This window comes from Lissotriton helveticus, chromosome 1_1 (genome assembly GCF_964261635.1).
Source record: "Lissotriton helveticus chromosome 1_1, aLisHel1.1, whole genome shotgun sequence".
Classification (NCBI taxonomy): domain Eukaryota; kingdom Metazoa; phylum Chordata; class Amphibia; order Caudata; family Salamandridae; genus Lissotriton; species Lissotriton helveticus.
This window is the reverse complement of record NC_136057.1, coordinates 745,296,942-745,323,437: the sequence shown is the minus strand read 5'-3', so window position 1 is coordinate 745,323,437 and position 26,496 is coordinate 745,296,942. Positions and strand designations below refer to the sequence as shown.

General features: G+C 45.3%; 1 protein-coding gene across 2 annotated transcripts in view; it reads right to left on the bottom strand.

Annotated features, from left to right (window-relative positions):
- Positions 1-9,522: 9,522 nt before the first annotated feature.
- The window catches only part of PUS7L (pseudouridine synthase 7 like), a 152,019-nt gene continuing 135,045 nt past the window's right edge, over positions 9,523-26,496 (bottom strand). For both annotated transcript variants that reach the window (XM_078674282.1, XM_078674283.1), the window contains 3 exons: positions 19,026-19,306; positions 18,635-18,688; positions 9,523-9,943 (listed from right to left, as the gene is read on the bottom strand). In XM_078674282.1, coding sequence (XP_078530408.1) covers positions 9,602-9,943; positions 18,635-18,688; positions 19,026-19,306 — 677 coding nt within the window. In that variant the 3' untranslated portion in view covers positions 9,523-9,601. The remainder of the gene's footprint in view (positions 9,944-18,634; positions 18,689-19,025; positions 19,307-26,496) is intronic.

The following is a 26,496-nucleotide window of genomic DNA, read 5'->3' as shown; positions in this document are numbered from 1 at the left end:
TGTCTCCATGTTCATTTAGCAAGACTAAGTGAGCGTCTTTGTTTAGGTCTAAGGTAAACCATGATTTTGAGGGGACATTTTTTAGCATTTTAAGTTTCGGAGGGGCAAGTTGATCTTAAACCTCGGAGACAGTTTTGTTAAAGTGCTCAGTGAGTTCATTTGCATTTGGAGAGGGAGCGGTGAGACGAAGTTGGGTTTGGAGATTGTGTTCGAGTGCGCCAGGAGGGATTTGCTTAAGATTTCTGGTCATAATCATGGTTTTATTGTTTTTAGCTGGGGCTGATGGGGAGATCGTGAACTGTATGAGAAGGTGGTCAGACTAGTCGATAGGGATGATGTTGGATAGGGATGCCAAATCAGAGTTAAAGATGATGGCGTCAAGAATAGCTCCTTTAGAGTGAGTAGGGGAGTGGCAATGTTATTTGAGGTCACTAATCTCAAGAAGATTATTGAGAAGGTTGATTGTGGGGTCATCAGGTTCATTGCAGTGAAGGTTAAGATCTCCTAGGAAGAGATTTTTGGAGTTAGAAAGTAACAATTTTGTTAGGTCAGATAGTTTTTCGGCGAAGGGCAGGGGCTCACCAGGTGGGTGGTAGATGTTATGTAGTTGTATTGGGGGAGAGCTTTTCATTTTGAGTTCGGCTCCTACGTATTCAAAGGTTGTGTAGTCTGTGTTCTTGATTAGGTAGATTTCTAGTTCTTTTTCAAAAATAATTGCTAGTCCAACCCCTATTCTTTTTTTTTTTAAATATCTTTATTGTTCTGCATTAACTGTCACAGCATTACAAACAATTAAATCATATAGGGTGTATTCCGCACAGTACACTGTATATAAGGATATGAGTAGAAGAAAGAATGCAGTTTTCTTTTTACAGACATCCAAACCCAAGTAATAACCTGAACCGCCCTCCCACAATTTTCCCCTGCACTCGGTTCACTGTATCTGCGTACTTCATACTTTACTGGGCTATCGACATTTGTTACAGTAGCGCCTTCTACTTCCTCTACTTCCGACACCTATGCCTTCTGTATATTCTATATCCATCCTCATCAACTTCTGCACCCTTCAGTGTGCAATTGTAGCAGGTGGGGGGGGGGGAATGGACATGTTTTTCTGTGTCTATTCAACATTATAATCATTGTACCAACAACACGTGCCTACAACTACGCAGTGACATGGTATGCTTCGAATTCTATAAGTATTGCCTGCCATTCCATTGATATGCGCGTCTTACGGAGGCCTCTACGCTCCTCTCTCTGTAGTTCGGCCCCTTCTGCTTTCCCCCATCGTGTCACCTCCCCATGCCAGTCTCCAGGGTCAGGGGGCCTGGCAGACTTCCACCGCGTGGTTATCCTTCTCTTAGCCAATACTAGGGCCAGATCCACGAATCGTGTGGGAGTACTTTTCTTCTTTTCATTAGGGCCTAGGCCTAGTATGCAGTATTCCGGAGAGGTGTAAGGTCTTACGGGGGCGATCGCATACCCCCTATTCTTTTAGGTCTGTCTTTTGTGAAAATGGAGTAACAGGGGAGGGGGGAGTAGGTCAAGGATGGGTGTTGAGTGATCTTTGAGCCAGGTTTCCGTGAGGAAGGCAATGTGAATTTCTTCGTTAAGGATGGTTTCCGATATTTCGGTCGAATGACGGACAGCCGAGCAGCAGTTCAGGAGCATACAAGGAAGGGGTTTAGGGTTGGTGTTGGGGGGGGGGGGACTAGGTGAATGGCGGTGAGTTGAGGGGGGGTCTGGGGGAGCTAGGAAAAAAGTGGATTCTGCTAGTCCCCATGATAACAGGAATGTTGGAGTGAGGGGAGTAATGATATTTAAGTGGGGGTTTGTTGAGGTAGGAGTTGCAGAGGTCAGAGAGGTCGGGCGGAGTAGACAGGTGCGAAGGGGTCTGTGTGAATGGGTATGTAGAGGCGTGGTTAACCAAAGCTTGCGATATGGGCGTTTGAGGGCTAGAGCATGGAGCGGAGGACCTAGAGGGGCGGGTTCTGGGGTTGTAGGATTGGAATTGATTGAAATCTTCTCAGAATAGGGTATGTTAAGTAACCAGGGTAGAGATATTGCAGTCAATGTTGGGAAGTGTCTGGGTTAGGAGAGTGAGGAGGGATGTGGTTGGGGCTGAAGTGGAGGAGGAGTTATGCTCAGAGTAGTTCGGGGGAGATGGTTTATAGTTTGGAGAGGGCGGGAGGCCAGATGTGGGTAGTACTGGGCTTGTGGGAGTGGGGGAGGACAGGGGAGGGGTGGGAGATGTGAACCAGTATTGGGAGGGAGGGAGGGGCATGGTGCAGGACGGCACAGTTATAAGTGAGAGAGAAAGGGAGAGGAGAGGGGAGAGTGTGAGGAGACACGGTAACAATGTTGGGGGTGGTTGTGTAGTTCGGGGAGGGTGGAGAAAGGACAGGAAAGGATTTGGGCACTGGGGGGGCGGTCTAGGCGGGATGGAGGGGGGTTAGGGAAGTGATACGGGATTGGAGGGAGACGGTCCTAAGGGGACATGGTAGTTTGGGGGAAGGTGAGTGCATTAGAGGAGTTGAGGGGGGTGGATTCAAGAGGGGGTGATGGAATAGAGGTCAAAGAAAGGGATATGTCATTAAGGATTGGTTTAAGGGTTGTCATGATCTAAGGTTGCCTGAAACTACTCTCTCACAGATAAGAGGAGAAACTAGTGGCACTGTGAGCAAGCTCATGCAAACAGGTTAACATTCTCAGTGGGGGTGCACGGAACCAGTCTGCCACTAATCCCCCAGTTTATGTTATCCAAACACGCAGGTCCTGCATGGGGACTATAGGAACTACACAACAGTACTTGTGGTTGCCTTCATTACACAGGAGACCAATTATATTGGGTCTGGTGTTGAGTGTATGAAAGTGCATGTCAGAGGCAGAAGCCGCTCCAGTGGCTACTCAGAATAGACGTCCACGGATGTATTATAGTGTCAAACAATTCTATATGTCAAAAGTGTAAAGTTTCAAAACTTATACATAATTCAAAATTGAGTTCGTTAATATAGAACCCTATGAACATCAGACAAAATAAGGAAGCACAATGCTAAACCTCATGCATAGAACCGTAGCTCTCTAAAACCAACCACCAAAGACAAGGTGAAGTTCTGTAACAGACATCAGAAACATGTAGAAGCTTGCCCAAACAAGGCCCTCATCCACAAATAAAAACTTGAAATCAATGAAAACTTGACTTTTAATTAGTAATCATATCTTTACAAATTTTCTCGTCATAGGTTTTTAATCTTTCCTTCTTAGCGCCAAAATGCTTTGCATATTTGCATCTTACAAATAAAATAACAAGTCACATGCAATTCATTGTAGAGCCTCAATCTAAAAGATGTTACAGTAAAAGGAAAAATGCAACTGGGTTTACTTTGAAATAGTAGGTTTTCCATCCCAAGTTGGATGTGATCATCATCCAACCAATCTATACATTCCATTAACACTAGTGCCCAAAACTAGAGCTAGTTCTGTGAAAAATGCCTTTAAGCCACATGTCTCCATTTTAAATAAAACCTTAAAGTAGTGGACAGATCTCAGTTCAATTGAATCAAGTCTATCTATCCTTCTCAAACAAATTATATTGCATTTGATTTATCTTCTCCGTCAATAAAAGCAGAATTATCTCACAACCCAAACCTCAAGAACAACACCCCTGCGATTGAGTCTGCTAGGAAACTTCCCACGACCAGTGCAGAGAGCTCAAGCCCCTGATTTATTCCAATGACTGAAAGCATTCAGAATAAACCTGTGGCCAACTTCTAATGAATTAAAACAATAAATGAATTTCTTAAAACTTTCAAAGAGAAACTGCCTTCGCATTTGTAAGAGAAATAACAAATCTGGTACAATCAGCTCTTTCATTGGAACCAACTAAATTAAATTGACTGTTGCACAATCCCCCACCTCAGTCTCTCCCGGCCCCTTATCTGGAGACATACAATCATGCAATGGTGAGAATCATTTAAACTCTTCCCACTCTTGTATTGTACTTTTCCAAGTATTCTTTTTCCTTATAGCTATTTGGTTCCTGTCCTGCATTGTACACCGTAGCCATTGTACTCTCTTGGCATCCATACTGCCTATTTTTTCATACATGATAATAGTAAGAAATCAAGTTATTTACTGAAGGAGATCGAAGGCCCATGCAGGCAACAACCACAATCCCGGTCAGCAGGGCCGGACTGGCCATAGCGGGCACCGGGCAATCACCCGGTGCGCCGCACGGTGGGGGCCGGTTTTGGGCAAAATAGCTTCAAAATCGGCCCTGTACCAAAATCGGCCGAAAACCGGTCCTGCAAAGAGCTCGGCGGCACCTCCAAACCCCCCCCCCCCCCCAACTCCCCCCCGAGTGGGGAGGGGGAGGGGGCGGCCGAGCACTTTGCCAGGGCCGGTTGTGGGCCCCAGTCCGGCCCTGTGGGTCAGGGGAAACTACAAGAGTCACTAAATTAACCTGTGGTAAACCCTCTGGTAGCTTGGCACTAAGCAGCCAGGCTAAACCTAGAGGTAAAATGTAAACTATTTATTTAGCACACAATCGGTAATGAAGTGAAAAACAAAACAAGAAAAGTTACTTGTTACACAAAATTCCCCTAGGTCGCATAATTACGTGGTATTCACTGCAAAAATGTGAATATTTGGTACAAATGCCAATGACAAAATGCAAGCAGTTGTTTGCTGTGCTTGCGCTTTTTAAAAAATAGTTTTTAAAGTGGAATGTGTCCTTTCCTCCAAAATAGATGCAAGGAGGCATTTCACGCTGTAACACAGCGCCAAAAGCCAGTTTTGAATTTCACGTAATCACTTGTAATTTTACATAATTTTTCAAAAATTTCACATAATTACGGATATGCAAATTAAGCAAACTTCACAAATACCTAATTTAGTTTTATAGAAGAAGTTGTGAAATGTCCTCAGTGGTGAAAATTTTAATTTAACATGGTAAAAACTACAGAACTAAATAGGCACTGGCAAAACCAAAAGGTCTCAGCTATGTGAGAGCTATTGGCTTTGCCAATGTGTTTTAACCATGTTGTTCACCAAGACCAAGTAGCATGGCTATGCATTAGAGATGTATAAGAGAGTGGTGTAGAGTGTAGTGTTGTGGAGTCGTGGAGTGGTGAGTCATAGAGTGAAGTGTCAGAGTGGAGTGTTGCAGAGAGGTGCAGTGTGTCATACAGTAGAGTGGATTAGAGGGTTGCACAGTAGAGTGTAGTAGAGTGTCGTAGGGTGGACTGTCAGACTAGAGTATGTATGGTGTGGCAGCGCACTGGCATTACAGGGGACACATTTTCAATCGAAATTACTTTTATGTTTGCACAGACATACTGTTTTACTGTTAAAACTATACAGCGCACAAACGATAATGAGTGGAGATCATCATCATCTACTGCATTGAATTGGTTTAATCGTTTTAAAATATTTGTTTCCACAACACTTACGAATTTTTATTAAAGAATGTGCTTCATTTGTGCTTTTCCAATTCTGATATATTCTGAAATATTTGTACAGTTCAGTTACTGGCATTTACATTTTGCCCTGTACTAGAAAAAAAATTAACATCCTTCCCACCCCTGTACCCAGCAAGTTTGTCACATAAATCCTCTAACTTTGCAGCCAGAGAAATAAAGTGAACACCAAGCTCCTTCAGTAGACAGAGCTTAACATTGGACTTCTCTCTTGCACCACCAATGTGCAAGATAAAAACAAAATGCAAAAGGCCTGTTCATTGCTATTTCACTTCTGAACTTCAGCATGGTTATTTTTGGGTGCTTCAGCACTCCCAAATCCCTAATTACAGCGTCTCTGGCATGGGCTAGATCGTTGACAGAACATTGTTTCTCCCAGGAATGCAAGGTTGATGATGAAAATGGCAGGCAGGAAACCTCTTCCAATAAATACAGCACGTTTACTGATTCCTGAACTAGCTATGTGGACTCCTGGACACACACACGTTCTGGAGTGCATCACAACAAAGAAAGGAAAGTCCCCAGAAAGTGAACACTTGTAGGGCGAATGCAAGGATCCAGTCACAGAGGTGGTAAACAGGATATGCTTGACAGGGGGTTGGGACAAAGACATACTGGACAGCCTGAAACAAATAAAGCCAGCAAACAGAAAGCAAGCAAATGTGAGTTGCCATACACAAAGCCAATGATAAGCAAAGGGCGGTGTGCATTCTTAGGGAAGCGTTTAGCATGTCCCCAAAAAGTCTTTCTGACCCAGACAGCTGCGCTTTCTGGTAGGCTTCAACCTAAAAAATAACTGCAAAGGCTAAAGAGTTTTCGAAATTATATATATATTTATTTTTTTTTGAAAACCTTTATTGTGCAGAAATTGCTCACAAATACGGGCCTACAACCCGTCGGGCCGGCCACCACAATTATAGAAGCACAATGGTCAGGACAGAAGCTCCAGCAGGGTACCACAGTAATCCAAACGGGAATCAAAGGCGAAAAGCCACAGAGCAACCACCACGAGCAGGATGAGAGAAGGTTGATTTTATAATAGAAGAAGGGGTATAGCAGAATGATTGCAATCATTAAGGTCCAGAGGGCCGTGGCGGGCCGCGAGCAAGCAGTAATACAGAATACAGGAAAATTCAAAAAGAACAGTTACATTTTAACAAAGGCAGAACGTGAGTCCCACATTAGTAAGCAATTGCAACCGCTGCCCAGCGCCCACCCACCACTACGAGAACACACAATGATACAGAGAACGGAAAATAGGCTTACAAAACAAAGAGCCCTCTGCTACAACAACCCAGGGGAGGGAAGAAAAAAAAAAAAGGGGGGAAGGGAAAAAGGAAAAGGACATCGGGAAAAAGGGGGGAAGAAAGAACGCGGCATCACAGCATGCGCCCCATGGCTAACAAAGCACTCAAAAATAGACCGGCACAGGGAACCAGTGGTAACGGGAGTAATAGATGCGTAGTAAACCGTGACGGCAGGGAGACCAGAAGGCCCATGCTAGCAAAAAACACCCCAGGGGGCCCACATGCAGACACCGCGTCCCGAAAAAAGGGGATACATAAGAGCCATAGAACCAAAAAAAGGGGAAAAGAGGGGGGAAAAACAAAATGACAGACCCCCCCCACCCCGCACACCCCACCCTGCACCCCTGCAGAAGGCTATGGCCTACCCCCCAGCAGCGTGCCTGTCGCCCTAACTAGAAACCCAAAATATAGAAGAGTTAAAAGTAAAGAAAGAACCACAAAGACAAAAAGAAGAAGGGGAAATAGGGAGACAACGACGGGAGAGGAGCCACATAATCAAAACCATCAGCTCCCACCCCCCCCGTCCGAACACACTCAGTGCCCACGGGAAGATAGTAATTACGAGGATAAGCTCCAGGAACATGAAGGAGAATCGAACATAGTCATACAGTCGAAAACGGATCATCCGACCATACCGCAAAATAATAGTCCACCGAGGCAAGTTAATCTCAACCCTGTCCTCGTCTATCCAAAGCCGTAGGCATCCAACGCACCAGGAACCAGATCATGAGGAACCAGAGGCGAATAGCAGGGAGTCCAATCGTCAATCCACACAAGTCATATCGATTTCGACCCAGATGAACAGGAAAAGACGGTAACCACCGCAGGTAATGCAGGCACTGTTCCGCCGACAATAGGAGGAAAGCCGTTTCGGCGGAGCAACCACAGGATCTTCGTTCGGCCATTCGAGGCAAAAAAGGAATGGGAGATCCAACGAGACCGGTCCGGACGGGACCCGGCCGGTGAACCCTCAGCACAGGAGAAATCACATGATGATTGAGAGCAGCGGGTATCCGTATACCCAAACAAGCGGCAGCCGCCGGGTCCACGACCTCCAGGAAAGTCCCAGCAGCACACAGCAGCGACGAAGCCGCACACATCGGGGGGGGCCCAGCAGGCCCGGCAAAATGATCATCATCCAGTCCAGCGATAGGTGCGGTCACGGAAGCACTCCAGGAGCGCAGGGCGGCGAGGATGTCGCCAAGCGAAGGCTCACCTTTACGGTATTCAGCAAACGAGCCATGCGGCGGACCAGCGTCGCCAGTCTCGGCCAGGCTGAGAGACAGGGAGCCGGCCGCCATCTTGAAAGCCCGGCGGGGCCGCGGCAATCTCCGACCCCCGTCCGGCCACAAGCGGGGTCACACAGGATACAGCCGACCACAAGCAGAGGCACCCCCAGGGCAGGAAGGCGGGGCACCAGGATAAGAAGGGTCGCCGGCTCCCCCACGCCACCGGCTCCGTTCTCCGAGTCCGGGCGGAGGGACTCAAGATGGCCGGACAGGAGAACAAAGGGGAGACGAGCCACATACACGGTCAACCCCCGTCCATGGAAGGCAGCGCCTCAACACCAGGCCGCAGGATCGCCGGTCCAGGTCCGGAGAGCCGTCACCGGTCTAATTGCACATCGGCCTCTCCCACCGAGCCCACACCTCCACCAAGGGCCGGCTACAGCGCTCTGCCCCGCCCGGGCGCCGCCGAGGAGTTTCAGGCCCGCCCGCTCCGGAGGCCCCGAAGCGAACAAGGGCGCAGCTCAGGATCCGCGGCACCTAGGAACAGACGGATCAGACGGTAAGTGCCAGCGAAATGTCTTAGTTCCATAGTCTACCAAAGAATACTTCCCGGGGCAGGATAAGACACAGGATAGACGTTCCAGGCAGGAAAGCGAACGGAGCCGAGCTAAAACGCGGCCATCGCGGACGCGAGCTTGGCTCCTCCCCTTCGAAATTATTTTTGAGAAAAATTTAACTGAGCTGCAGCAGTTGGTACAGTTACAGTTAATGATGCGTGTAATACTGAGCTTAGTGCTTTTGACGTCGACGAGCTGCACTGAGGTTTAAAGACTTCCTTGAAGTCTGAAAGAAATTGTTGCAGAAAGTCAGAGAAAGGCTGTCGCCTATTTAAGTGTTACATGTACTATGGTGAATAATCAGCAGTTTAAACTGAACACAAAGGAAAACAACTCCACTGGAGCCACGTTTTAACAATGTTTTTGTTTGAGAGATGTATTGTCTACACAATAAATATTGCATGACGTCCACTATCTAGATTTACGATCAACGTTCGAGGGTGATCTGACCTTTACATCAGATGTACAAGTATCCCTGTCGAATTATGCAAGTGAGTGACTAGATCATATGAGTTATTCGAGATTAATCTGACATGATGCAAACATATTAAAATTAGTTCAGTTCACTTTAATCTCAAAACTAACCAAGGCAGAGCATCAAATATTATTGAACAAAAGATTCCACCCCTTCAAAATGCGTATGTATTTATATATATATATATATATATATATATATATATATATATATATATAATAGGTATGTCCAGTCAATAATACCATATGCCAGTTGTCTCTAAAACATGTGTATTCTCTCGCGAGGGGATAGATAGAGCCGACCAGTAGCGTTTTGCACATCAGAATCAGTGAAATGGCTTAGAAATAAGTGTGGGCATCATATCTCCAGTTCTGTCTTATTTGTTCTCAGTGTGGATAACAAGTTAAACAAATAGCCTTTTCCGACTCATTAAGGTTTTCTTTATTGAATGAGCTTGCGTACTTTATGGAAAGATGCCCCTAAATCATGAGACATTTTAAACATCATATTTCATTATTTCGTTAAGGCAAACTGTAGCATAACAGGAAGAATCCAGATCAAATGAAAGGGAGACATTTACATTTGTCTGCAAAGTTTTATCAGATTCGCTTACGTCGCCATTGTTCGTTTTACAAAGTTCAGTGCCTTCTACAATTTTATATGACAACTTGTGAAGATTTTTCACAATCAGTCGGTAACATCCTGGTACATTCAATTGTAAAGCAGGAACTCTGAATTTGCAGGTCTGTAGTCCATCTTTGGCAAGCTTCTCATGGTACCACTGGCCAACTTTGTTGGAAGGATAGATGATATTATACCCAAGCACTGGAAGAACGACCTGTATAAATATATGAAATTAAGCATGTAATTGAAAAGTATGGATTATAAAAATATTATGTATTCATTCAAACTAATATGTTTCAGTTTCCCATACTGAGGTACTATAAAAACATATTACTTAACAGCGTTCATTTTTTAAATACATTCCGGATCTTATAATGAATTTGAAGATCCCCTTTCTAAAATAAAAATATGTCCATAGCTGCAACAGGCAATACGTATGCATTTGTAGCCAAGTATACCTCCATTTACCTGGCACCAGAACAGCTGCAAATGTTGGATTTATTGTGCGAGACAATGCAAGACTGCCAAACATTTATGTAAGTTCTTGGTCAAAAATATATTACTCAAAGAGGACCCCTATCAGCTGATGTATTCAATATCTACATCCAGTGAAGCCTTCTTAAGATCAGTTGGAAAAATCACCCCATCTATCACTGCTACTTCAAAAATACATGGATTTATCAATCCGTCACAAAAAAACAAGACCAATAAGAGGTCTTTGGAAAATTGCTGTGGTGTGTGAAATTGTTTTTATTTCTTCTGTGGAATTTTAATGGGAAATCTGCATAGTAATTATTTTAATGTGAAATGCGGTTTGCCAGTATCTTGAGTGATTTATTTTCACAGTATGCATACTTTGCATAACAAAGCCATACAAGATATAAGAACAAGACTGGTTAGACCTAAAAACAAAAAATCTCCAACACATTTTCCGTGCGAATGAGTCTCATGGGTAAAATTTTAAGCGAAATCACGTATTGTAAAATTCTGAGTAATTCTGCATAATGTGAAGTTTGAGCATTTTGCAAATTTCACTAATATGATATAAATTTTACTGAGGCCTAAAAGTGGACTGACCACTTTTAAAGTATAAACCACCACAAGGCTCTTCAAGCTCATTGGTCCAAAAATTATTTTTGTCAACTCTAATGGAAGGGCTCGTCCTCCCACCCCCTAAAATACCTTCCCATCACAGGATAGCCAATCACATCAATCTCATACGCAAATATCCAGTAGGTTAGTTATATAGTAGAACTGATTCCTAAATCCAATCACTGATCAGCCACTTCATCTGTCTCCTCAAATGTCTAGACAGTTTATGCCTAGAGGAAGTCTGTCTGCATCATTAACAAGTGCACCCAAGTAACAGAGGAACTAAATAACTCAGCTCCTCATTGGGCACCCTCTCAACTGTGCAAATACCTTTTTAATCCACATCCCTACAACACACAAAATTTCAATTATGGGCATAGTTTTGCATGTTGTATACCATGACTGTACAACGTCCTACTAGACTATTTGCACACTGCTGTCCTTTCAATTGAAACTGTAAATGCACAAAGTGATACACATTTACACCAACAAACATCAGTTTGCATAGAGACAGAAAGTCGAGGGTAAAGATATTCACCTGGCATTTAAGTAGGCTGATGTCCCTTAATTCTTACTGCCAGCAGAAAGTCAGACATTTATGGCCTTATTACGAATTGGGGGTTTCTACAGCGGATAGTGCAATGCACTGTCCACTTTAGGACTGTCAAAGTCGTGGTGTGGTCTCCCTTCAGATTAGGAGTTAAATCCTTGTCTGGAGGGCAATCCTGCGGCGTTCTAAGGCAGTGCTCTGTTATGCTCATTGAAGAGACTGACATGCAGAGCACCGCTCTCAGAATGCTGCTGCACCGTCCTGTACGGTGTGGCATGCATGCTACACTGTGCAGGAACTGGGTGTGCAAAACCAGGGGGGGCACTAGAAGTACTCCACCGCAAGTACCCACAGGCCCAGGAGGGCCTCTTCACCTCCCTTTGCATGGCGGGCTCACCGCCACGAAAAGGGCGGTAGACAGGCAACTCTTAAATGCTTGGTGGCGAAGCAGTCAGCATATTAGTGCTCCTAACTGCTGCATGACTACCGTGGGATCCTTAACACCCGGCAGTCGCAGCGGTCCTGTGGCGGTCTGACTGCCGTGGTCGGACTACAGTGAGCAGTTCCACAGAGCGGCGGTGGTTAGACCGCCACCACAGGTTCAGCAGTCCTATGGAGCGCCAAACTTGTAATAAGGCCCTTAGACTTCTACTATGTTCTAGAGGTGGAGGATTTCTTAGAAGAGACCAGGGTCTCTAAGAATAAGCATAGAAGTTGGAAGATCAGCTTCCTAGGAACAATGTACTCAAGTTGAGTGCCAGTAGTGAGGATGTTGCACTCTCCCTCCCTCCATAAACAGTACATCTTCTCTCTATGAAGACAAAGATGGTTCCTCTGAAGTACGTGGTGCAGGTTCAAGTAACCAACTTGTCAAAAAGACAAGCCAGAGTCATTTGATGACTTATCACCCCGCACTCACCTAACTCTTATGGATTCCCATTAGGAGTTAAATAAAAGCTTCAGAAAATTCCCCAACCAAGTTAGTACCAGGTCACCGCTTCGAGATCCAGGCTCATCCCCTTTCAAAAAGCAAATAGCTGTATACATGCTCCTCAGATGGTGTGCAATGGGTTCTATGATTTCTCAACCTTGGACTTTCACAGACACACACAGTACACCAGTGACTTTCTTATGAAGAATTTCCTTGCACTCCTATTTATTAATGCAATGGTTTCTTTTTAAAAATACACTTGAGGGGGTTGTCTCCACTGCATCACCATCCTACTACCAATTGGTGCTTTGTTTTACACAGGGAAAAGCTGTGGGTAAAAATCCAATGGCAAGTTGGCAACTCGCAAGGAGTAAGCAACAATTAGTCCACACGACTTTGCAATAGTGTCTATGACTGCACTACCTGATGCTTTGAAAATGGGGATGAGAACGTCCATGAAGAATCTGGCACTCATGAAATTAGTAGAACTATTTTATGTGTGATCACTGATCAAATGGCAATAAGAAGTGTTACAAAAAATGAAATGAGTGGATATGTGCTTAAGCTAGTGCTGTCAAACGTTGCCATGTGTAAGACTAGGAGGAACTTTCTACTCCCACACACCAACTGCCAGCTAGAAGAGCTGTGGGGAGTGGGTGCCCACGTGTCTGCTGATACAGAGGTGTCATGTGGTACTGTAAGGATCATCACCAATTTGGAACACACCACTGGCAGGAAGGAGTCAATACTAAAAGCATTTACTTCACATCAAAGCAGTTAATGTATATGACAAATACTACAAGACACCTATGGAGAGTTCCCCTCACAAGGTCTCCCACCCATACCCTGAAGAGTCATTTCTGACTAAGAGGTGTAGACAGTTCATTCTGAAGGCAAATTCAATTAATAAATCTGGAGTATGTGCATAATGACGTGCGCAGTGTCTTTATAGGAGCAACCCCAGCGTGCGGACATCAGTTTCTTTTCATTACTTTCTACGCCAGGAGACTCAAGATAACACTGAAAACTGGTGTGTGAAACTAGGGCCCTGAAAAGGGAGCAGCTATTGATCTCAAAATGTGTCCGCAAAATGGGGAGGATGTGTGGGTTGATAAGGAACCTGCATCTAGTCAGAGTCTCCACCAGATTAGGTGTTCCGGAAGGTAAGTAACTTGTTCACCTGACAGACTTTAGAAGGAGATTTCTTACCTTAGAACAGATACCCACACAATACCTCCCCCCGAACCTGATTTATACTAGAAAGTCCTGAAGGACAGAACAGGCAAAGTACCCATCCCGATGGCCCTGGCTGTCCAGGCAGCAGTGCATGGTGAAGCCAACATTACAGCCTGACCAGACATCCTCATGCACATGCAGTGGTCTCAGGCTTGGCTCTGATGGATTGAGCATGCAAGCCCTCCAGCTTAGCAGATGTTAATGCAGATGACTATCCATCGGGAGATGGTTCGTTTCTGCACGACCTTCCCTTTCTTGGCTCCCACGTACCACAAGAAGAATTATTAATCCATCTGAAACGGTAGTGTGCGGTCAAGGTAGAACATCAATGCTCTTTTTGGGTCCAGCTGGTGGAGTTTCTCCTCTTCCTTAGAGAGATAAGGTGGCACGTAAAAGGTGATGGACTGGTCTACATGGAATGAGGGGACTACCTTCAGCAGGAAGGATGCTCGAGTTCAAAGCACCATTTTGCCTGGGTAAAAAGAGATGTACCAAGGCTGAGATGACAGCACCGGCAGTTCATGGACCCCCCAGGCAGATGTAATTGCCACCGGAAAAGCAGCCTTGATGGTGAGGTGCCTAGGAGTGAAGTGATGAACAGGCTCAAAGGGAGCGTACATTAGAAAAGTAAGAACCAAATTGAGGTCCCATTAAGGCATAATGAAGGGAACATATGTTGAAGACCTTTAAGGAACCTATTTACACTAGGGCACTTGAAAAGGGAGGGCAGATCTGGCAACCACAGAAATGCTGACATAGAAGATAAATAACCCTTCAATGTGCCCAATGTAGAGACTTGCTGGGCCAGAGTAAGATAAAACAAAATACCTTGGGTAAGGGGTACAAACAAAGGGTAAATCTGTTTGTCCGTACACCATGCCACAATCTTGCTCCAATGCCAGGTGTATATGTATACAGTCTTGATTGAGGGACACCTGGCTGGCAAAATAACACTACAGACTTCGGGTGGAAGGTCAAAAGCTGTCAATTGTCGCCGCTCAATCTCCACATATGAATACGGAGTGTTGATAGGTTACGGTGGAGAACCCTTCCGTGCAGCTGTGTTAGGAGACCATCCCAAAGGGGCAGCCTGATCGGAGGACTGATGGACAACAGCTCAGGATACCAGGCTCTCCAAGCCCAGTCCAGAGCTACAATGATGACTTTGTCGTTCTTGATAACTCTGGGCAGGAGTGGTATTGGTAGAAAGGCGTACAGGAGGCTGGAGCTGAGATGTAAGGCATCTTTGCGCAGAGCCACCTTGAAAACTGCAGTGTGTGGGGGATGATTATGGGGAATGAGCCATCAGCTGTGCTTGAGTTTGAGTTTGAGTTTAAAGTATTTATAGAGCGCACGTTCACCTGGCGGTTTCATGGCGCTGTAGTGTACAGAACCCATAGGACAAGAAGGTCAGGAGGGAAGCAGAGACAGACAGTTACAGTGGGAAGGCTTGTGCGAAAAGAAAAGTTTTTGAGTGGAAGATCTGAGGTGGGCAGGGAGAGAGTTCCAAAAGGCGGGGGCAAGTGTGGAAAATGTAGTGCCCCCCCACTTTTTACGCCTAAAACAGGGAACTGCCAACAATTGTTGGGAAGATGAGCGCAGTTCCCTAGCGGGGGCGTAGGCTTTAATTTCCGAAGAAATTAAAGCAGGGGCTGCGCCGACCCGAGTCTGAAAAGTAATACAGCCAATCTTGAACTGAGCTCGTTCTCGAATAGGGAGCCAGTGCATGGACTTGAGAAGCGGGGTGACGTGGTGGAACTTAGCCAGATTATAAACCAGGCGGGCAGCCTGGTTTTGAACCAGCTGTAATCGTCGCATACTGTAAGCGGGCATGCCACAATATAAAGCGTTGCCATAATCGAGGCGAGAGATTACCATCGCCAGGACTATGAGTTTTAGGGCGGAAAAAGAGAAAAAGCGGGAGGCTTTCCGAATGGTGCGGAGTGAAAGAAAAGAAGAGGATACCACTAGACTAACCTGGGAGTGCAGAGTGAGTTGGTCGTTCAATTTAATCCCAAGTGTTTTCACAGAGGAAGATGGAGAAGGGGGGAAACCCAGGGAGGGGGGCCAGAAAAGAGAGGTCCAGGGACTGGAGCAACCACCTGTCAAAACCAGCTCAGTTTTGTCTGGGTTTAACTTCAGGTGGTTGTGATTCATCCAGTCCCAGATAAAAATCATAACAGACTGGAACTTAACCATGGACTCAGGGAATGGGGACAAATTAAAAATAAGCTGAAGGTCATCCGCATAATTGTAGACGGAGACCTCCATTTGCTGAAGGGCAAAAATAAGAGGGGCAATGTACAAGTTAAATAAAAGCAGGGAGAGGGAGGAGCCCTGAGGAACCCCGCATTGTACTTTCCGGAAATCGGCCGAAAAGTCACCCAGGCGCACTGCCTGGGTGCGGTCCCTCAAGAAGGAGGACAGCCAGACCAAGGCCGAGCCTCTGACCCCCGCCGCCCTGACACGGGCAAGTAAGATGGAAAAGTCAACCGTGTCAAAGGCAGCGGAAAGGTCGAGGAGGACCAGGGCCTGGGGATGGTTAGTGTCCATGCTCTCCCTGAGGTTGTCAAGGACCGATAGCACCACAGACTCTGTAGAGTGTGCGGGGCGGAAACCAGCCTGATGGGGGGCTAACACACCGTTCTCCTCCACAAAGGTACTGAGCGCTCTGGTCACATGGCGCTCCAATACCTTCCCCAGAAAGGGCAATAATGAAATGGGGCGGTAGTTGGCAGGAGCGGAGGGGTCAGCGCCAGGTTTTTTGAGGATGGGACTATGATGGCCGATTTAAGAGGTTGGATAACAATGCCCTGGGACAATGAACTGTTGAGAAATTTGAGAGGGGGCTGCAAACAGACCGAGTAGATATGTTTAAGAATGCGGGCAGGACAGGGGTCTAAAGGGGAGCCTGATTTGACCGTAGAGAGGAGAGAAAGGAAAGACTCTTCTGTCAGGAGGGGGAAGGAGTCCAGACGTGCCCCGACTGATGGACACTGGGGGTCCACAAAGGAAAGAGAGGGGGAAGGGATATTGGCTTTTATGTTAGAGATTTTGTCCAGGAAATATGTGTTGAGGGAGTCACATAGGTCCTGGGAAGGGGAGGGTTTGAGGGTAACTCTATCGGAGAAGGCGAGATTGTGTATAATGGAGAAAATTTCTCTAGGCTGATTTTCTGCAGCAAGGATTTTTGAGGAGAAATAAGCAGTTTTAGCAGCCAAAATAGATTTTTTGTACTGGGAAAAGAGGATGACGTACTGGGTTTTAAGGTTGGGGCAGTAGTCTCGCCTCCAGGCCCGCTCAGCGCGGCGCACAGTTAGTTTTATGGCCTTCAGTTCCTCATTGAACCAACGGTTCGCGTCGTTCGCACGCCTGGAGGACACCCGCCTGAGGGGAGCGACCGAATCGCAGGCTGTCAGGAGCCAGGAGTTAATAGAATCAGCTTGTGCGGAAGACGACAGACCGTAAAGATCCGGACTAGATGCAGAGAGTGTGGCGGACAGAGAGGCCACATCCACCTGGTTCCAGGAGCGCGCCCAGATGTTTTTGAGAAGGGGGGGCTTGGTGACTGGACTAAGGTGAAGGGAAAAGGAAATCAAGGAGTGATCGGACCAAGTGCAGGGGGACAAGGAAGCTATTGGACAGTTAAGGGACCAAATCTGATCAAGGATGTGACCCTGAGTGTGAGTGGGGGAATGAACGTAGGAGTCAAAATTGAGGGAACGAAGAGTCTCCGAGAATTCTTTAGAAGTCGAGCATTCCTGCTGGGTCTGAGGGCCAAAAATTTAAATCTCCTAATACCAGGATCGAAGAGTTGTTGACCGCTAAAGTGGCCACCAGATCTTGGAATCCGGAGAGAAAATGTTGAGAAGGTTGGGGGGGCCGATACATAAGCAAGCAGGTGAGTGGGACTCTAAAAGACAGTGAGCGGGCAACCAAAAAGTCTGGGTCTTGGGATGCTGGCAATGGAGATCGATCAATGGCTTCAAGGAGCCGGACTGGCGCTGGGGGCAAATCTGCAGGTAGAAGAACAGTAGGGGCCCAACCGAATCAGTAGGGCCGAAGGGCTTGCTAACAGGGACAGGCCACCCAAATATGTGTCTGGCCTTATAAAACTCAGAGTTGATTGGGGGTCGCTCCGGCTCTAGGAAACTTGAGGAGGCACGGAGACAGCCCTAGCACATATTCAACCCCAGATCCAGGCGTCAAATTAATATGTTCCCTGGTCTTGTCGAATAAGTTTGATGGACGGTGCGAATTCAAAGAACTCTTCAACTGTTTATTCTTCCATTTGTGAGATTTACGTGAACAACTTTGACTGGTACAACCAGCTTGGAGTGTCTCTGCGACCGGGCCCAGGGCCTTCCTCTCCACCATGATTGAGACCATTGTGGTGTCGTACGTCAAGCAGCAAGGAGCTTGAGGGACCGTTCCCTCAAGGCCTTGGGGTGCATGGCGCAACAATGGACGCAGGTCTTGATGTTGTGGTCGTGCTTGAGGCACCAGAGACAGATGAGGTATGGGGCAGTCCCCGACATCTGCCAATGACAGGCGCCACAGGGCTTAAAATCAGACTTTCTTGTGGACATTCCTGCCACATCAAGAAAGTCTAAAACATCTTTGACAAAAGGGTCGAAAAAAGGTCCATCAAAAAGTGACTGGGGGTAGTTCTTCTCCAGATCTGCTCTGACTGATGGAGAAAGAAAAGATGGAGAAAAGAACTGATTTCAGCATGCTCTGGTGGTGCCTCTATAGGCACTTCACATGTCACTTCCTTGCCGGACGACAGCGAATATGTCATGCAGTGCTGAACAGTGCCATCTACTGGCGTACAGGGGCACTGCTCACAAAACATTTCTGGATCCAATCTCATGCCTGGGTATAATTCTAAGGAATCTGCGGCTAGAAGTCTCTAGCTGATTAAGCAGAATTATGACACATATCTTATGCTACCTACCAGTGAACAAAAAATACATACCTCAAGGTGCCGGCCAGGGGGTGCAGGGATTAACAAGGGGATTACACATCTTGAAAATAATGACAGGCAAACAAACCTACAACATGAAAAACGGAATACGAAAAGATCAACACTTAACCTGATGTAGCAAATATTTGCCAGATGACTCTTCTTCTTCAGAAACGATATGAACCTATTACATAGAGAAAGTTGGGGAAAACGAATAAAATTAGTGAGAAAAAGTCAGAATCAAGATGGTTTGTGGATGAAGCAATAAGAGCTTCCAGACACTCCAGCAGTTCGAAACATATGTGCCTACTAAATAATAACAAATCATTGATTTCAGAACGGTTTTAAGGTACGTTTCCCATGCACAAGTGGTTGTCTAGATAATGTCTCGCAGACAAATAATTGAAGCAGTAATTAGATGGACTTAAAGTAAAACACTTTCAGAACGCCTCCGCGCATTAACTGTTTGTAATTTCAGAAGTGCAGTTTTATCACAAATATTATGATGAGTGTTGACTTACCCTCTCACTTGTGGATGTCTTTTCATCAACGCTCTCGTCCTTCAGCACCAGATCACCCTGCACGACACAGGATCCATAGGTCTTCAGCCTGTAGGATGCAGCTTCATTCCAGACTCTGCTGCTGTAAGCATGGATGTAAAAGATGCGCATGGAATGTGGAATGCTAAACCATCCCCTTGTGCAGCCCTCATGGTTGACACCATAGCGATTCAGCGCTCGAAGGACCATTCGTTCTCGTACCTTATATTCTGGCATTATGGTAAGTGCGCCTTTCGCATCCTCTGCAAATCCAGAACAGAATTAATGTTATAGCACAAGACATCCATCTGAAAAATTATGTACAAAGAGATATTGGGCAAGACAAGATATTCATATATATCACAATGTGCATCCTTTTCGGTTTTAGAAATAAATAGTGTTTTCCTGCTTGCACAATCGGTCACAGGTTAGGCATGTTTTTAAAAACAGATGTGAAAAACAAATTGGGGCAATCTTTTGGTATCACTAAACAGGTGGCAGGGAGACTGCATAAGAGATAGTAAAAATGGACATGAAAATAATATCCAACAGCTATAATCCTAATGCCTACCTCTTTGTACCAGGTACTTTAGCCAAACCGCAAAAAGTAGTTTTTGATGATCACTATGAGAGTTGAAGGATACCATGACATTTTAATTTTTAAGGGCGTATTAACTGAATGGAGCATCTCAAGAGCTAATTGGGTGGATTTGTGGATCACTGAATTAGCTACTAGCAAAGAGAACTGCTGCCAAGGGATGAGTGAGGAGGTCTTCTAACCTAAGTTGTTCTATATGTTTGTATAGGTTTTGAAAAGAATGGCAGATGTTACTTGCTGTCTAGCTCCCAAGTTGCGGATTGAGGATGAAGTAGGCAAGCATCTGACCTTCTCCACTCGATCACTAGACCACATTGAGTAATCTTGGGCATGTCTCTTCTCCCCGTGTATCAATTCACTTGTTTGCCAAAGTTGTACAAAGTTCACAATGCACTATGTCAGTGACTAGAGATGTACATTTTACTTTTAAATGAACTCTACAAAATGTCATCAGAGACAGAATGTGATCATTTTGCATGTTCGTTATGGATATGGCTCAATTTATAAGGTCCTTGGTTTCCAGCCCAGCCTAATGGAAAAGACAGATTTGGTTGTGCCCTGCATAACAAAGATGATCAATTTAGTGGAGGGTGTGGGCAAGGGGGATATTCTTTGTTTTTACCTACCTATACATATATATATAGCTATGGTGTATGTGCAAGATAATCAATTAAAGAGTGCCCATCAAATGCGAAAATCTAATTGAATAGAAACCGACATTAACATTTCTGTAGAGGAGTCGTTCAAATGACTTCTTGGGTACAATAGTAAAAAAAAAAAAAGGCAGACAAATTAACTGCGGCTTCCAGTAGTTGTTCCTATAAATTAAGGTACAACAAACAAAAAAAAAATCTTCTTGTGTCTTTATTGGTTTATGACTAGATTTGGGTTTTATTTTTATGATTATATAGTTCAAATCAGCATCTCTGACTGAATGCACTTGAGCAGGCTTTGGCTTTATGCTATGGTCCTATCTGGAATGGAGAGGATAGCAGGGCCTAAAATGCCAATAACAATTCTTTGAGGCAGTTTCATTAATCTGGATCCTTGTTCTTATGTAAAGGACCTTGTGGGTTGTCATATTTTTTCATAACAATTCTTTTTCAGAATACATTTTCTAAGATATTTTTTAATTTAGGGTTTGTTGGAACAAAAGTTGTTATGAAAAGAAACAACGAGCAATTGACTGTTAAATGAGATGAGGCTATCAGGGGGAACGTTGATCGCGTAATAATGTATCTAGGAATGCGATGTATAGATCTTTTTTTATTTTAAACCAATAATATTGTGGTTTTAGTGATTAAAAGTCTACAAACAAATATCATTGTGATGTCATTTTTCTTCCTGTAGTTGATGTACTCAAATATGTGACATTATTTTGTTGGAAATTGACAGTATTTTGCAACTGAGGGATAGCAAAGGTTGAGTCTGATTAACAATACGTGTATATAATAATTGAACCAAGGAAAGAGATGCATGAATTTCACATCTGTAGAGGAATTAATACACAGATTTCTAAATAATTTTGATTTTGTGGCTTTACTAATTGGTTTGATTTTTGTTCTTTTTCTTTTCTTTCTCCCTTTGGTGGTTGTTTACGAAAAAAATATTTTTATTAATTCTCTTATTTCATTAATGTATTGTAATTTTAGCTCGAAATTTCCTTTGTATGCCAGATATCCAACTTGAGCCCTGAGGAAACAACAACTCCTGAAACACGCGTTGGCTGTGGGACAACATTTGGTACATCCTGACAACTGCTGGTTCATGGCTGTTAGGACATAACAAATTAGGAATTATGTCAAATGGATGTCTGAAGTCAAGCGATAATTAATTAATTAATTTTGTTACATATTTTCACGATGAGCAATTGAATGTTGGCGATTGTATTCATGTTGTGTTTGCAGACCTGAGGAAGCCCTACTTGTGCTTGATCATCTTGCATCAAGAATATTTCAAGGATGTATTAAAGAGATCGTTTTTTCACATCACTAAAGGACACTCTTATTTTTAAATGTGTTGAAGCATTTTGAAAAATATTTGCTTTGTTGCCTCTCTATGTGCTTGTTTCTGGACTAAATGTTTATGGTCTTGTGGTAGTGGACCAAAGAGGTGGGCAACTGTAATTGAGTGATTTATTAGGATTTTTGTGTATAGCAAGCTGGTGCAACTTTTATTTCCCCTACTGCCCATCCGTTTATTTCTGGACAAACAGATGCTTATAGGGCAAGTACAATTTCCGGTTGGTGGCATATGTAGCTGTAAATAAACATCCTGTGTACAGACTGCAAAGCAGTCCTCCTAAAGCAGTGGCCCAGCCCGAGGATGTTGCAGAGAACTGGAATAGTTTGTGTAGAACAGCCTGGGCAATTCTAACTTGTTGTCAGACAAGACATCCACACAGTAGTGCTTAATAAAGGTGTGAGGAGTGGACCCGGTAACTGCTTTGCAGATGTCAGCTAGTGGTATGTTACCTAAGAAACCCATAGAAGCACCAATTTTCCAAGTTGAGTATGGGAGGGGTGGGTAGAGAATTTTTAGCTTTAGCATACCAAGCTGGAATGCAGTTGACAAGCCAATGTGCAACTCCTACCTTAGAGATGGCACGACCCTTATGTGGCTTAGATTAGGACACAAATAGCTGTTGTGTCTTACGAAATTGTTTGTTCTGCCAATGTAGTACATTAGCATTCATTTGACATCCAGAGTATGTAAAGCGTGTTTTGCTACAGACTCTGGATGTGGAAAGAAGACTGGCAACCCAATCGTGTGATTAAGGTGGAATCTGGAGAGCATCTTAGGGAGGTATTTGAGATGTATTCGGAGAACAACCCTCTTGTGATGGAACCTGGAAGAATGGTTCTTCTAATGTAAAAGCATTTATCTCACTGACTTCTAAGTGAAGTGATGGCTAAGAAGAAAACTACTTTTCACAATAGAAATTGTAATGGGCAAGACAAAAGTGGCTCGAAAGAAGGGCCCATGAGCCTAGAAAGTACTATATTAACATTCCACACTGAAGCAGGAAGCATCCAGGGCAGAATAACCTGTTTAAGGCCATCTATAAAAGTCTTAATGACTGGTACTCTGAGGGGAGCAAAGAGTCATCCTTATTCTGAAGGTAGGCAACCAGAACAACCAGATGCAACTGAATGGAAGAATAGGCAAGGCCTGACTTCTGGAGGTGAAAGAGGTAACAGACAATGTCATGCACTGACGCTGCAAGCAAATTAATATGTATGAGAAGGCAATGGTGTACAGAACGATTACATTTAGCGGTATTACAGTCCCTGGTAGTAGACATCTGCAAGCTTCTCTAAGAATAGATGTACATCCCTCCAAACAAATGGTTGAGGTAACCAAGACTTCAGGAGTTAACTTGCACGGTTGAGTTTCTGAGGATTGGAGTGCCAGAGTGCAGTGATTTTGTGTAAGAAGGTCCGGCCTGTTGGGGAGCTTCTCATGTGTAACTAGAAAGTGCTCCAATAAGTTGCAGTACCATGGCTGGCGTGCCAAGGTTGAAACCACTAAGATGACAGTATGGGATGTATGCTTCAGCCTGCAGACTACAATTGGTAGGAGCAGGAGAGGCAGAAAAGTGTACGCAAATATCTCAGACCAGTTCATCCATAGTGCATTGCCCATGGACTGTGGGTGAAGTTTGGGCATTCTGCATTTTCAGCGATGGCGAAAACAGCTATTTGAGGATATCCTCACTGCTGGAAGTATGGGAAGAGGACCTGGGGGTGGAGTTTCCACTTGCAGACTTTTTGATGTGTTCTGCTGAGCAGATCGGCAATATTGTTTTCCACCCTGGGAATGTGTTGGAGAAGCAGAAGTGCTCTGGGATGTATCACCCACCACCAAATTCTCTAGGCTACTGCTGACAGCTGGAGGGAATGTGTGCTCCCTTGTTTTTGTAGGTAGAACATGGCAGTCATGTTGTCTGTGCGTACTAAGACTGTTTTGAATGAGAGGGCAGAGCCCGAAGGGCGAGTTGAATAGCCAGCAGTTCCAATTAATTGATGTGAAGGCAATGTTGGCAGGGGCCATGATCCTTGAACAGTAACGTGACTGAGATGCACACCCCAGCCGGTGAGTGAGACGTCTGTGGTGAAGGTGACCTCCAGTACCGGGTCGAGGAAGGGCCACCCTTGCATTAGTAGTGTGCGTTCCGCCACGGCAGAGAGTGACATGTGCGGCTCCCCACCACACTAGAACCTTTAGATGACCGCCGGCTTGACACCACTGTGCCGCTAGTCACTCTCGCAACGGGTGCATGTGCAACATAGTAAAGGGAACTATGGCTATGCAAGACATCATCATTCCTAGCAAGCACATCATCTTACTGACAGTTACCTGGAAATCGAGCTGAAAAAGAGGCAGTAGGTTTTAGAAAACCTGTACCCTTGCAGGCCTAGGGTAAGCCGTTCCCATCTGTGCGTCCAATATGGCCTTGAGAAAGGGTTGTACTTGAAAGGGATGGAAGTGGGACTTGGTCAAGTTGATGGTAAAACTAGACTGTGCAAGATGTGGATGGTGGTCTGCTTATGCGCTAGGTATTGTTGGTGTGTGGAGCTCTTGATCAGCCAGTTGTCCAAGTAAGAGAATACATGGATACTGCTCCTCCAGAGAGGAGCTGCTACCTTGGGCAGACCTTTTATAAAAACCCTGGGAGCTGTGGTAACCCTGAAAGGGGGCACTTTGAACTGGAAATGTTGTCCACTTATTACAAATTTCAGGTTATCTGCAATGTGCTGGGTGAATGGGGATGTGGATGTAGACGTTCTTCAGCTCAAGGGCAGCCAAGAAGCGGCCTTGTAGCAACAGAGGAATGACATCTTGTAGAGTCACCAAATAGAAGTAGTCCGACAGAATGTACCTGTTGAGGGGTCGGAGTTCCAAATAGGTCCGAAGGAGCCATTCTTTTAGAGGATAATGAAGTACAGGAAGTACACCCCCTTCCCACCGTGCTGTGGGGCACTAGCTATATGACTCCTTTGGTATCTCCTCTTTCAGAAGGCGTTGATGGTCTAGGGAGAATTTGTGTAACCGGGGGTAGGTTTGGTGGTGGTTGAATACATTTGAGATAGTATCATTTCCTGTATAATGTCGAGAACCCAACGATCGGAGGCAATTTCTGCCCATAGGGACAGAAATCCCTGCAATCTTCCCCCGACACGTGTTGTGTGGTCGGGGTGGCTGGGGGTGGGGGAGGTCTAAAGGGTCACTGTTTCGGAGGGGCAGCCCTTTTTCAGGGTGATGCCTTTAGGGAGAGGTGTGGCGCCACGGCCAGGGCGACTGACGCTGGAATCTGGGGACCACGGTTCGATCCCCGGCTCCGGCGGCAGGTTAGCCCAGCACCATGTGACTCTGGGCAATAGCTCGCTTAATCTTCCCGACGGCCCCCAGCGCCTAGAGACCCTTACGGGTGATTGTGCGCTTTACAAATGTGGACTTTACCTGTCTTTGTTGTTATTGCCCTTGTATCCAACCCTGTAGTATCCCAGTGAGAGTGTCTGCTGCGTGGAAGAGGTCACTGAGGTTGTGGTCTTATTTGAGCCATGGTATTGTAAGTGGTGAAATGATCGATGAGGAGTGGAGTCTGCAGGGCACCTATTTCTATGGGAGTCTCAGTATCTTTTTTTATGTTCTCTAGCATTTGATCGAACTGAGGTATGAACATATGCTGGTCATCAAAGGGACATTCAAGGGGTTGTGCTGGACCTCTTGCATAAAGCCAGACACTCGCAGCCACGCGTTGTGGAATAATAAGACACTTTTTTTATTTTATTTACCTAGCCCTCATGCTCATAACCTTCACCTGTCCAAGTGCCGGGACACCCTGTTGGGGGTAGCTGCGCGCTTTATTAGCTTCTAAATAAATAAATAAGCCCTAGCCCTCTCCCTCCCACTGGGGACGTGTATCAGCAATACCCAATGCGCAGTGAGTGTTGGGGATGATTTTGCCTTCATCCACTCCTGTTCTTTTTTGTGATGCTACTCTGGGAAATGCTAGACAAGAAGCACCATCAGATACAAGTGGGAGCGGTCGTACCGGGACAGTAAGCCTTCAGAGGTAGCAGTATGCCACTGAGAACTCTTTTGCCACCAGCATCAATCTTTTTACGCTCACTGAGGGGGGGGGGGTGTCCCCTGTACCCTAGGTGTTAGCTTGCTTCTGAGCTGTATGTACCACCAAGAAGTTGGGGAGTAACTGGCCTCGTAGGTATGGCAGGTCAGTAGGTGGCACCTTAAACTTTTTATCAAACCTAGGGGTGACAATCTTAGCTTTAACTCGCTCCTTGAAGATTTCAGTGGCTGGCTTGCAGACCCCTTTAAGCATAGGGATATACTGGAGTGAGCGTTGGGTGGTGGACAAGGTCTCCATGAGGAAGTCATCATCGTCATGTTTTACATGCATCTCCAGCTTATGAAAGGTGGCTGCCATCTGCAGGAGCTTATGGTATGAGGGAACGTCAACTGGGGACGAGGGCTTTGCAGGAAAAAGATCTGGGTCTGTGTCCGCTGGATGCTCTGCATCATAATCATCTCTAGGATCTGGGACTTATGGGTGATGATGTAGGTCATCAAATGCCTGTGGACTGTCCACAACCAAAGTGTAAAGAGCTGTGTGGTGATTGTTGTGGAGAACCCGCAGGCCAGAGAGGAGAAGCAGGGGAAGAAGAACAAGGGGGAAGAAGAGGTGGAGGAGAGGGGTGAGCAGGAGGCAGCAGAGACGTGGCTCTATTGAGTCTTCGTCTTCTCGAATGCAGGTGCCACAGGAGGATTGAGGGCCTCCTGAAAAGTCAACTTCCTCTTATGAGGAGCGGGATGCTTCAACACCTGGAATGG